Raw genomic sequence first — 13634 nt, forward strand, 5'->3', positions numbered from 1 at the left:
TGCTGCCTCTGTTCTCCTCAATGATTTTGATGGATTCCTTTCTCACATCAAGGTCCTTCATCCATTTGGAGTCTATTTTTGTGTGTGGTGTAAGGAAATGGTCCAATTTAATTCTTCTACATGTGGCTATCCAAATTTCCCAACACCATTTGTTGAAGAGACTGTCCTTTTTCCATTGGATGTAGAGAAACTCTCTTCCATGAGCCATTAAATCACCATATACTTGCCTAAGGCTTGCTTTCACTGCTTATACATATTTCTTTTAAGAGCAATGCATGGCTTTAGAGTTGAGTATTTTGACAGTGTTTGTATGTTCTGAATATAAATAAATTATTGAAAACATAAGCAGGATAGTGGGAGTGGTTTTGTCTCTTTCATCCCCAATCTTAAGTTAAAGAAGTCAAATTTCTTAATGGGGAGTTACATGAAAGAAAATTAGAGAAAGATTCAAGCAGGAAATATTGCTTTTTTTCATATGCTCAACTTTGAGGAATTTTTGCAATTGTAATTAAATATCTATCATTAGCTTATGTTGTTAACTAGAAAGAAAAGAACCCCAAATATGTGATTCTTACATATAGTAATCCTTAATATAACTGACACATTTTTTATAATTTTTTTATTTTTTATAAACATATATTTTTATCCCCAGGGGTACAGGTCTGTGAATCACCAGGTTTACACACTTCACAGCACTCACCAAAGCACACACCCTCCCCAATGTCCATAATCCCACCCTCTTCTCCCAAACCCCCTCCCCCCAGCAACCCTCAGTTTGTTTTGTGATATTAAGAGTCACTTATGGTTTGTCTCCCTCCCAAGAAATGAAATCTTGCCATTTGCGACAACATGGATGGAACTAGAGCGTATCATGCTTAGCGAAATAAGTCAAGCAGAGAAAGACAACTATCACATGATCACCCTGATATGAGGAAGTGGTGATGCAACATGAGGGCTTAAGTGGGTAGGAGAAGAATAAATATAACTGACACATTTAATGGACTACTGTATTTTTCAAAATTCACTAGGTGACCTTCACAGATGAAAAAAAAATATGTCATGTGTATATATGTGTTTGGTTTTAGAGATGTGTGTTAGAAATCCAAGCATTATTCAATTAAAATATATTTTCATCAAATTATGTAAAATATTTTTGAGTTACATTCAATCCTAAAATTATTTAATCTCGTGAAATATTCTGTTTCCTTAGTGATGTAACATTTGTCTTACATTTAATAATAATTTAAAAATTACAGTAAGTTACAACAAAATGAAATTATATCTGATTTTTATATATGATTTACATTTCCTGAATCATCAAATATCAAACAGGTTATATCACATGCATGCAGACATGTGAACTATAGGATACTGTGTTAATTGCTAAGCTATTGCCTCTCAGCTTCAAACCCTTCTGAGGTCAGCGTGTGGATGCCTGGGATGGTACCACCTTTGTCCTCTACCTGCTGGCTGGCTGTTAGGCTTTGCCAGTAGAGGGCAGTAGAGGTTAATTAGAGGGCTGGGACAGGGACAAGGGATTTGTTTATCTTATGCATATTCTGTCCTGCTGGTGTCACCCAAGCATTTGTTATTTTCATTGGCAATAGCAGTGGATTCTATCAGAAATGGTAGGCTCAGTGGGTTAAGGCCTCGCCTTAGGCTCAGGTCATGATCTCAGGGTCCTGGAATCCAGCCCCACATTGGGCTCTCTGCTCAGCGGGAAGCCTGCTTCCCCCTCTCTCTCCACCTGCCTCTCTGCCTACTTGTGATCTCTCTCTGTCAAATAAATAAAACCTTTAAAAAATAAAATAAAATTGCCCCTTACTTCTAGCTAACCTTTTATGTCCTTCAGATAGACCAGCAACAACTGGCTGGAATCCCTCCTCAGAGGTCTGAGTCCCAGCTATAATGGCACTCTCCTTTGCCAGATCCTCCTCTCCTAGGACCATTGGTGGTTACAGCAGTTACTCTCAATCATGCCGTGATTGCCACAGTACAGAAACAAAACTCCATCTACCCCAGCTAATGTACATACAGAAACAAGGGTTCTCAGCGGTTACTTTTATAAAGATAAAATTAAGAAAAATTAAGTATTAACCATACTTCATTGAACCAATATTGACTTGTGAATACATGAGATAGTTTGGAAGAAAATATAATCTCCATCAATCTCATTAAGGAATAATATTTCCAAAACTAATTAAGCCTATGTTTATGATTTATAAAATTTAAAGATTTTCATATTACTTTCATTAATGCATGATTATAATAGTTTTTATAATTAAACATTTTAACATTTAGAGCCTATTGTTATAGGAAACATAAATAATTCCGATAGTATTACTAGTACATAAGAGTTATCATAATGAAATATTTAAAAAAATATATATACATGTGAGAAGATGGTCCAACTTCAAAGAGACAAAGCAATAATTTCAAATTTCTGACAGTTAATAAAAGCATGTTCATACATTTTTAAATGGGTAGTGATGACTTAGAAATTCTAGTACGTACAGCTAACAAAGGATAAGTTAAATTGTTATATAGAGGTTTTATTTTTAAATGCCAATATTCACAATGTTCTGTAAATTACATCATTTTCTACTCTGTAAACTTTTAATGACAATTGTTAGAATCAACTTAAAATTATGGAAGGGGAATACAGTGTTTTAAAAATTGTTTTAGGAAAGAGCCAGATAAAGTTTTTGAAGACCACTAGATGGAATTAATTTGAGGGAGGAAAAGTATGTTCAAAGGGAAGAGAGAAAAGTACTCTGAAGTCATGGAAAAAAGATCAGTTAAACCTGGGAGGTGCTTTGACAGAGGGAGTCCCTGGCTCAGGGACCTCATGGATGGCTGAAATTCAGGCATCTGAGGGGATCCACCTAGAGTACAGATGTCATTTCTTACCAGGTCCAGCTTCAAGGCAATGGATCAAGGCACTTGCAAGGTGCCCATCATTTCCTCTTTCTTAGAAAAGTCATCGAGGAAGATTTCCCAAAATATTCCTCATGTTATCAATGCTCCTTTTCATTCTTTCTCTCAAAATGTGCATCACATCACCACTTCCTCATATCAGGGAGATCATATGATAGTTGTCTTTCTCCGCTTGACTTATTTCGCTAAGCATGATATACTCTAGTTCCATCCATGTTGTCGCAAATGGCAAGATTTCATTTCTTTTGATGGCTGCATAGTATTCCATTGTGTGTACGAGAAGAATAAATGAAACAAGATGGAATTGGGAAGGAGACAAACCATAAGTGACTCTTAATCTCACAAAACAAACTGAGGGTTGCTCAGGGGAGGGGGGTTGGGAGAAGGGGGGTGGGGTTATGGACATTGGGGAGTGTATGTGCTTTGGCAAGTGCTGTGAAGTGTGTAAACCTGGCGATTCACAGACCTGTACCCCTGGGGATAAAAATACATGTTTATAAAAAATGAAAAATTAAAAAAAATGTGCATCACAGACCAAATCCCTGGAGGAGGCCAATTTGGTTTACACTCCTGAGCATCACAGACAGAGGCAATAAATAAGCTTGCTTATGAAGCCCATTCACCAGCAAAGGCTGGGACACAGAGCTGAGCTGAAGACAATCACTGAGCCCTGAAAACAGAGAGCAAACAAAGATCAGACGTTTCAACCCAGATTACACATTCAGACCCTTCTGTTCCCTCCTACCACACCCACCTGATCCTGCACTGAAACACAACTTTCACCTCCTTAACTAACTCTGTGCATTCAGATACCCACCTCCTGCACAAGCTGTCACTCGGGCACCCTCTGCCCACACACAGCCCCACACTCAGTACACCCTCTCACAGAGCTCCAACTTCAGTGGGCTCCACCTGCAAGTGCGTGTCTTCCATACAGGTATGTTCTTCAAATCTGGTTGCCCAACAACTGTGTTCTATGACAGAACACAGGGTTAAATTTTGGGGGTCTAGGTCAGAGATGGGGACCTCAAAGGCCAGACCTGAGACCGTTTCCAGAGGATGCTCCCAATATGGACCAGAGTGGCACTCCCTCAGTATCCATATCCCATTATTTCCTAGGGAAAAAAAAAAAAATTCTAGCTCTGCTCTAACCATAGGCTTTCTGTCCTTCACATCCCAGATGGTCACAGAGTACTAGTACCTTATAATTCCACTTGGAACGTTCCTTAATGGGCTAAGAATGGGCTGGAAAGAATAGGGAAGGGAAGACAGTAGCGATTCCAGCTCTCTGCCCACCACCATCCAAGCCTCTCTCCCCACTGCAGTCAAAGCATGTGTCAAGTCCAAGCCCAAGACCTTCATCAGTGAAAGTCTCTATACAAATACGAGGGCCTCCCTAATTCTCTTTACATTTGGAATTCAGATAATTAGGAAAGTGTTTGCAGCCTTATGAATTGATATTTGACAAATGCCTTCTTTGAGAGAGGGGAATTCAGATATTGGTCATAGTCATGGACATCTGGGTCAGGTGAAACTTGAAACTAGAATCAGGACCCCTAATTTCAGGACCCTCTGCAGTGAACATGCTTTGTGATCTGGATGACATCAGTTTACTTCTCTGGATATTGTCTCCCTTCGATTAAGGGTGCAAAGGACTATGACACTATTTTCTCCAGAAGGGTGTTAGTAGATAAAGAGCTTGCCAAAAAAAGGGGGCAATGGTTTCGGGTGTCGAAATTTTTAACTCATACATAGACCACTTTTTGGTCAACTATAAACTTTATGAAAGTAATATACCCATATGATGTCATTTCAAATTTAGAGTTGGAAAAAAGAAGTTCCAAAGAGGTTGTGGGATTATTCCAATGCCACATAAGGAACGGATGGGAAAGAGAGAATGACTATAGAGTCCTTGATTTTTCCAACTTAAGACAGGCCAAAGAAGTAGATTTATTCTTAATCACAGATCAATTTTGTTAGAGTATCAGGACTAAAATTCAAGTTTCTTAGAATCCCACGCAGGTTTCTTTCTCTTTTTTTATATTTATTTGTTTGTTTATTTATTTATTTGATAGACAGAGAGAGCTCACAAGTAGGCAGAAGGAAGGCAGAGAGAGAGGGGGAAGCAGGCTCCCCACTGAGCAGAGCGCCTGATGTGGGGCTCGATCCCAAGACCCTGAGATCATGACCTGAGTCGAAGGCAGAGGCTTAAACCACTGAGCCACCCAGGCGTCCCCCACACAGGTTTCTTTTAAGTAGACTGTGTACTTACTAAAGGGGAATGTTTTTGAATAGTAGCTAGCCTTCCACAACAAAACCAGATTCCCTTCCCAGAATATCTTCACTGTGTCCCAAGGACAATAATTTTCTGCCTTGATCTCCCTCTATCAGCCCTTAGTATGCTCATCAAGCCTGAGTATTCAGCCATCACACTGCTGGGCATGCAGGACCTCTAGCTGCCTTTGCCACAGTACGAACAGCTGTTTCCCAACTAGAATGTCTGGTCCATTTCATTCTTCTGATTACTCAAATCACTGTAGATACTGAATCATGCAATATGTGAGCACATTCAGGTGACCTAACTTCTTTCTAGGCATTCCAGGTGAGATACAAAATGTTGTTGTGTAGTGTATGTTTATGAAGATATATTAGAAAAAGAGAAAATAGAGTGATTGTATTATTATATCACAGAGTGTAAAAGTCAATGTTATGTTACATTGGCTTTAGTGAACATTGAGTCTTGAGTGAACATTGATCAAAATGTCTAGGTCCTGACACAAGCATGGTCAGTGTGGAGGTTATAATTTCTAAGGGCATAATCTCAGCCAACTGGATTTTATAGTAATAGAAGAATGAAAAAAAAATACATTAGGGATCAGAAGAAAGGGATGACTTCTGGGAGGCAGAAAACTTGCATCGAAGCTTAGAAAACAGAGAAGGATAAAATAAAGCCTGAAGACTCTCTAGGCCTGGCAAAAAGGCATGAATGAAAGAGGCAAGGAACATTGGTCCTTATGAGTTGACTAAAGGTTAATAAATGATGGCAAGATGTTTAGGAGGTGGGTCATAAAGGACCTGATTGGAAAGATGCTTTAGCAGTTAGTTTGTGCTTAGAAGACAGAACTCAAAACATGATTGAAAAGCACAGGAATTAGCAAAATGGGGGGAAAAAAAGGAGACCATATGTGACAGAATCTTTAAGGTTCTTGTACAAGTTAATGATGAATATTTTTCTCAGCCGAAAAAGTATTGTTTCACAGAGGGGTCATTTTATGCAAAGAATGAACCAAAACTCTCATGTGGCAGGGCAGTCATACCATGACCCTTTGTATCGAGCCCTTTATTTCCATGCAGAATGGCAGCTTCCAACCTCAGTGATGATGGTGTCCCAGCCACTCTGTTCCTGACAGGGATCCCAGGGCTGGAGTGGGCCCATGTCTGGATTGCCATTCCCTTCTGTGCCATGTATCTGGTAGCTCTGGCTGGGAATGCTGCTCTCATCCTGGTCATTGTGACGGACAGTGCTCTTCATGCACCCATGTACCTCTTCCTGTGTCTTCTCTCACTCACTGACCTGGCTCTCAGCTCTACCACTGTGCCCAAAATGCTGGCCATTTTGTGGCTCCATGCTGGTGAGATTTCCTTTGGTGGATGCCTGGCACAGATGTTTTGTGTCCATTCTATCTATGCTCTGGAGTCCTCAGTTCTTCTTGCCATGGCCTTTGATCGCTATGTGGCTATCTGCAACCCACTGAGATATACAACCATTCTCAACCATACCGTAATAGGCAAAATTGGCTTTGCTGGACTTGTCCGTAGTGTGGCCATCGTCTCCCCATTCATCTTCTTGCTGAGGCGACTGCCTTACTGTGGTCACCATGTCATGGCACACACATACTGTGAGCACATGGGCATTGCTCGCCTGGCCTGTGCCAACATCACTGTCAATATTGTCTATGGGCTGACTGTGGCTCTGCTGGCCATGGGTCTGGATTCCATCCTCATTGCCATTTCCTATGGCTTTATCCTCCATGCTGTCTTCCGCCTGCCATCTCAAGATGCCAGGCACAAGGCTCTGAGTACCTGCGGTTCCCACCTCGGAGTCATCCTGGTCTTCTACATTCCTGCCTTCTTCTCCTTCCTCACCCACCGCTTTGGGCAGCACCGAGTCCCCAAGAATGTGCACATCTTTCTGGCAAACCTCTATGTTCTGGTGCCTCCTGTGCTCAATCCAATCATCTATGGAGCTAAGACCAACGAGATTCGGAGTCGCCTTCTGAGACTGCTTCACCTGGGGAAAATTTTAACGTGATATTTGAGCAGTTTGGAGATAAGGAAAATAAGTGGTTATGGTACTTGTCTAGGTGCATTTACATGGATGGAGATCTCTGATATACCAGAAATGTCTTACAGGAGATGAAGCACTGGAAAAAAAGAGAAAGTTAGATGAATTGAAGGTTTCAAAAATCATATTGAACATACCATAATCCTGAGGCTCCCAGTATAACTCTGAAGAGCTCAGAAAGATGATAGTATTTTTACTCTTGGGAATATTTTACAATTAGGAATAATCGCACCTTGGAGAAAACTCAGCAACTATGATATGCCAGTGTAGAATGTGCCTAACATTTTTCTCTTTTGCTGCAAATGTTTCTGTGACTTAATAAAAAGATCAAGTCAATTCCTGTTCTTAATTGAGTCTGGGCTTCATACTGGAATATTCTTCTATGAGAATTTTTTTTTAAATGAACATTTGAGGTAAATTTCATCTGATTTCCAATGCTTTGGGTAGCCATGAAGAACACAAAGTCTGAAGTTAGAGTACCTGGGTTTGAGTCCTTGTTCCTCTGCTTACTAGTTTTGTAGCCTTGAACATGTTGCTCAATCTTTCTGTGTCTCAGATTAACCAACTATCAAAAGGACGATGTTAATATCTGACTCATTTTTTTTAAATATATAACTCTTAATGCTATTTCTAAGATTAAGTAAGTTAACAAATGTAGGAAACTCAAGATAGTGGATACATGTAAAATACCAATAAATAAGAGAATCATATATAAACTTGGAAATTATTAGCCAACTCATACGTTATTTAGGACTATTTTTCGTTACATTATTTTACAGGGTTATTACAATAACTATGTTATAAAACAACATCTCTAAATTATTAGATAGCTCTTAGGATATGAATAGTGATCATTAAAACTGTATTTCTCCCATCCCTCCTCTGGTCTTCCATTTGGAAGTCCCTTTCCTTATAGCCATAAAGTTATCCCTCATTCAGGAATCATAGAGACTTGGTCAAAATCCAAACTGCTTTTTTGATAGCCCTCCTTTGCCTAGTTACCTCAGTTCTAAAATACCCAAGTAAGTCCCCAATTACTGCTCCCAATAATTCAAAATGTGATTATCACCTGCAATTTAAGTTAAGAGTCTGTGACTCAGAGAGGCTACTATTCCTAAGGTTATATATAACCATATAGATATATGGACCATAACTCAGGCATTATCCAGAATGCAGTATGTGTGAGGACACCAACCTGCACGAACACAGAGCAACAAAAGTGAAGATTCTTTGTTTCTCTTTTTTTTTTTTTTAAGATTTTATTTATTTATTTGACAGAGAAAGATCACAAGCAGGCAGAGAGGCAGGCAGAGAGAGAGAGAGAGAAGGAAACAGGCTCCCTGCTGAGCAAAGAGCCCGATGCGGGGCTTGATCCCAGGACCCTGGGATCATGACCCGAGCCAAAGGCAGGGGCTTAACCCACTGAGCCACCCAGGCGCCCCAAAGATTCTTTGTCTCTTGAGGTAGTAAATGGTAAAGAGACCCAGCAGTGTAATGATTTCAGGAACAGAGAAAAAATATATAAAAAGAAACTGAAGGTGGAGATGGGCAAGGGCACGGCTGTTCTGCCCTTGAAATGCTTCTTTGTGGGTCTTGTGCCTGCTCCCCTTAAGATGCTGGCTTCATTTGATCAAAAGGTCCCCCCTCAAAGGCAAATTGTCACCATTCACACTAATTATCTGCCATGAAACTCACATTTTCCTTAGAAGAAAGTGGTGGTCAGGAACCCAGGAAGTTAGTATCAAAGGCAGAGCCAGGATTCAGGACTCTGGACTCCCATAGTAATATTTAAAATCCTACCTGTGGACTAGATTTCCAGGACCACACAGCCATAAGGGACTTGATGGACTGGTAAGGAAATTCAGGTGCATGAGTAGGCAAAAGATGTGTCTGGTATTAGGCCACAAGTCCCATAGCTTGCAGCCTAGTGCTCCCTCATCTCACCCACAAATTCATCAACCATTCATCATAACTCTTGGGCTATCCTCCTCTTCTAGCAATGTCTGTGGCCTCAAAGGGGGTCAAAGGAGAAAGGTCAAATGGATAATGCAAAGACTAGAAGAGGAGGGGTGCAGGATCCCACAGAGGCCGACACCATAGCACAGGGTTCTAGATGTGACCTATACTCTGGACTGATTCCCTGTGGATACAGCATAGGGCCTTCTTCCCCATGGTTTATTGACCAAACTCCAAGTTTCACATACCATTAGATAACAGACAGATGGAGGATTCTGCAGCCCTGACAGCAAGCTCCACTCCCTAAAGCTCTGGTTTAGGCTTTTTTATCATCCTGAAGCTAAAATGCAATAGTTCCTAGAAGGGAAGGGTGATATGTAGAAGCCAGTAGGCCTTCTAAACGACTTCAGGTAGCAGGATCCAGTCCCTAGGAAGACTATTAAGCTTATTGCCAAGATCTCCCATCTCACTCAGGTGTCTGGCTACAGGAGCCCGCATGATAAAGGAGAAAACATGCTCCTAGAAGCCCAGGAGACTGCCCTTCCCATTACACCCACTTCACCCCCAGACTCCTTCTCTTCCCTGGGAAGAATTAGTGTACAACACTAATCTCAGAAATTCAGACCAAGATCCTAGTTCCACAGGAAAGTGAAAGTTAAACTGTGTATCAGGATCATTGAGGGGCCATGCAGTCCCAAAGATATTTTATGCATGGTCCCTGACTGCCACAATCTTCAGGTCTCTAGGCTCATGCAGTGTTACAAGTCACAGTGTGTAGCTCAGAGATGTCCATCTTTCCAAGCCCCCAGGAAGCATGAGATTCAGTTGTTTTTCAGCCTAGGCTCCTAAAGCTGGCTCTGAATCTACAGTCTCTGGTATCCCCAAAGTAATGTCTCCAATATGCTTCCCACCTCTCTTTCATCAGGTGGTATCCTGCTACAGTTTCATATGGCCCTTGGTCCTCTGGGGCACACTTCGTGTGCCTGTACTGTGAATTACCTCAATGACTGATCAGAGTCTACAGAAAAGACTGGGTGGATTGGGAAAATTTGGGGACTTTCACCAAGACACAGGGACCCCAGAATGTAGAGTTGGAATGGGGCCTGGGGAAAGATGTTGAACTACATCTGGCCATGCTGAGCAGAGGTTCCTCTGTGGCACCCAAGAGAAGGCTGGTAGGCCTTGGAAAGTCCAAATAGACTCAGAGATTGAGGAACCACGAACACAGACATTAAGAGTCACAGCCAAAGACATGGTCAAACTCCCTTAAAGATTAATAGAGAAAGAATCAGTGTAACATACTCAGGAAGCACCACTCTTAAAAATAAAACAAAAAAATGGATAAAAAAAATAGATTAAATAAAGCAGCTTAAGGAAATACGGGTCAGCATATCAGATTCTGTACAAAACTGAAAAAAAAAAAAGGGAAGATGGGGAATGAGAAAGTTTTGAGAAAGCTTCTACACCATCCTGGGGGTGTCTGACTACAGAGGATGGGGAGATGGGGTCACTTTCGAGAAATTCAGGGATGAAAGGAGAGAGAAGTTCGGTGGCTGAGAGGGCAGCAGAGTCAAGGATTTTACAGTGTGAAAGGAAGAAGCCTGTCCAGGAGGAGAGGATGGGGCTTCAGAATTGGTGGGGGTTCACCTCACAAAGCATGGATCCTGACACATGTAGTTAAGAGTGAAAGAGTCCGAGCTGAGACGGGGTTTGGCCAGGCTTTCTATAATAAGGAGAGACTCGGTCTGAAGATGAAGATACTTGGTGAAAGAGAGAGTGGCTTCCTGGGGGAACAAAATCCAGGATTCCTTCATAGTTCCTCTGGAGTTGGACCAGAGGTGGCTTGTGATGATGATAATGTTGGTAAAGAGTGAGATTGCTGAAAACACTCAGGACGTTGCCACCTCACATTTATTTTTTTATTTATTTATTTTTTAGATTTTATTTATTTATTTGACAGAGAGAGATCACAAGTAGACAGAGAGAGAGACAGGGAAGCAGGCTCCCTGCTGAGCAGAGAGCCCAATGCGGGACTCGATCCCAGGACCCTGAGATCATGACCTGAGCCGAAGGCAGCGGCTTAACCCACTGAGCCACCCAGGCACCCGCCACCTCACATTTAAATTTGGAAAACACTCTGAGATTAGGAGTATGAGAATATGTGCAGCCCAGACCCAAGACCCTATGGCATGATCAATCTCTTTCCCAAACAGCATTCTCTTCACCCACCTACCCCCAAACTGACATCACACATGAGATCCAAGCAATTTTTTTTAATGTAGAACAGGCTTGGGCAGTGAGGGAGGGGGCTGTTCAAGTGTGCACATGATCTGAGTAAGAGGAATTCAAAATATGTTACTTCCCCTCCCCTCCAGTTCCCCTTCCTTTTCCTCCTTCTCCACTGTGGGCATCCACTGGAGGGACCTGGGCCTCTGGTTCACCCAGCAGCCTCTCAATGGCAGCATGAATGTCTCCTCCTGTGGCCATAAGGGCCTGTAGATTGGCATCACAATTAGCAAAACCCATGGCCTTCAGATGCTCCAGTTCTTGCTGGTAGCAGCCTTCAATGAGGAGGGATGAGGATGATGAGGCTTGTGTGGCCTGGGAGCAGGCATTGGACAATGCATGGAGAAGCTGAAGAATGGCCAAGGTGGGCTGCACAGAATCTACTCTCTGACTCTGCCCTCCACCCCTGGTTTCAGGGGGTTCTCTAGTCCCATGTGACCTACCTGGGCCCCATAAGCAAGGTTCCAGCCCAGGAACCTCCTTGGACAGTGTCTGCAGGCCCTTTTCTATCTGGATCAATGCCTGCAGTGCACGTGGGTTGGTCAGGATGGGAAGTAGTGGCATATGATGTCGCAGGGGGCTTCCAGTTGCCAACTGGTGTAGCAGAGCTGGATTTTGCTGCAGGTCATGCAAGGCTCTACGCAAGGCAGAGGGCGAGGGTCTCAGCTGACTGGTGAGAGGGGCTGTCCCTACAGGCTGCTGGATCTCCTGGGAGAGAAGATCCTGACTTGAGTTGACATCTGGCACACCAGTCCCACATCCTGAACTGGCCTGATCTGAGGCCACGCACCTGGCCTGGGAAACATCTCCTACCCTGACCTTCTGCGCCAATGGCCTTGCTGGGGCCAAGGCTGTGGGGATGGTGGCAGTAGAGTCAGTATCGATGTGAGCACTGGCCACCTCTTTGCAAAGCTCTGAACCTGCGCTGTGGCCTTTGGAGGTAACCAGTGGGGCCAGAGTGAAAAGCATGAGCTGCTGGATATCAGAACAGACTGGACGCATGGCATTGTCACCTCCCGGCACTACCTTCAGTGCCTCTAGCCCCCGCTTATCTTCCTGCAGGAGTTCCTGCTGCCGGGACGGGTTCTGCAAGGTTTCCAGAGCCTTAAGAGCTGGTTCAGGTTTCTGTGCTAGCCTTGAGGATTTGGGAGTATGGCTAGTATTGGCTGGTTTCTCATTTGCCAGGCCTTGAACCACAGGGCTTTCCAAGAACTGCACCACCGACTCAGGTGCGGCCATCAGGAGTTGAGCCAGCTGGCCAAGAAAGTCGGCCAGCTCAGGAGAGCTACGGGCCAGCCGGCCCAGCCTGGCCAGCATCCCAGCACTCTCCGAGGTAGATGGTTCAGAACGATGCATGCAGTGGCCAGCAGGGCCTGACACAGTTCCGGGACCAGGCAGAGTTCCTTTCAGACGGGTCCTCACCACCAAGTGGACTGTAGTGCCATCCAGGATGCCACGCTGGCTCAGAATGTCTTGATCCCGGAGGATCTTTCCAGTGAAGATGAGTACCAATCGGTCGGTGTCACAGTGAAGGCGTTTGGAGATCTGTTTCTTAAAGTGGTGGACACTGCTATTTTCTGCCAACATAAATTCCTGGCAGTCCTGTGGGGTCTTGACAGACACTCTGATGATGTGTGATGACAGCTCCCTACCAGATACCAGCCGGCTGTCCCCTGCTTCTTCCCTAGCCTGAGCCATATTTCTTCAAAAGAGGAATGCAGGACTGCAGGACCACTTGAGGACCTGTCGAAGCCCAGGTGCAGGAGTAAGCACACCTTTGTGCAGGGACCAGTAGGTGTTGAGGAAGGTCCACTCACCCACGACCTCCAGACACTGCTTCTTAACGTAGCCTCGAGGTCACCTGGCTCCCATAGAGGTGTTGGCTGTCCTTCTCCAGGTCCAGACTTAAGGGATATGACATCAGTGATGATGTCACAGTTAAGAAGTAGACCCGCATGGGGGAAGGGCAGAGGTCTCTCCTACCTTCTGGAGGTTGACTCTCTTCACAATTTGACTTAAAGAGCAATAAAGAAAAATTAAATATTTATGTCTAGAAACCTGCTGCTCACCAGCCTATTTCACTGTTGAAAATCATACCACCTGAGATTGG

General features: G+C 43.4%; 2 protein-coding genes across 2 annotated transcripts; one reads left to right on the forward strand and one right to left on the reverse strand.

Moving 5' to 3' along the window:
* The first annotated feature begins 6292 nt into the window (after nt 1-6292).
* LOC131836385 (olfactory receptor 52D1) lies at nt 6293-7249 on the forward strand. Its single transcript, XM_059181757.1, has one exon. It carries the CDS (start codon nt 6293-6295, stop codon nt 7247-7249), a length of 957 nt encoding a protein of 318 aa, XP_059037740.1.
* Nucleotides 7250-11502: 4253 nt separating this feature from the next.
* Nucleotides 11503-13421, reverse strand: LOC131821458 (ubiquilin-3-like). Its single transcript, XM_059157577.1, has one exon. The coding sequence runs from the start codon at nt 13220-13222 to the stop codon at nt 11594-11596; it is 1629 nt and encodes a 542-aa protein (XP_059013560.1). The 5' UTR covers nt 13223-13421; the 3' UTR covers nt 11503-11593.
* Nucleotides 13422-13634: the final 213 nt, after the last annotated feature.

The sequence above is a fragment of the Mustela lutreola genome, chromosome 1 (genome assembly GCF_030435805.1).
Source record: "Mustela lutreola isolate mMusLut2 chromosome 1, mMusLut2.pri, whole genome shotgun sequence".
NCBI lineage: Eukaryota > Metazoa > Chordata > Mammalia > Carnivora > Mustelidae > Mustela > Mustela lutreola.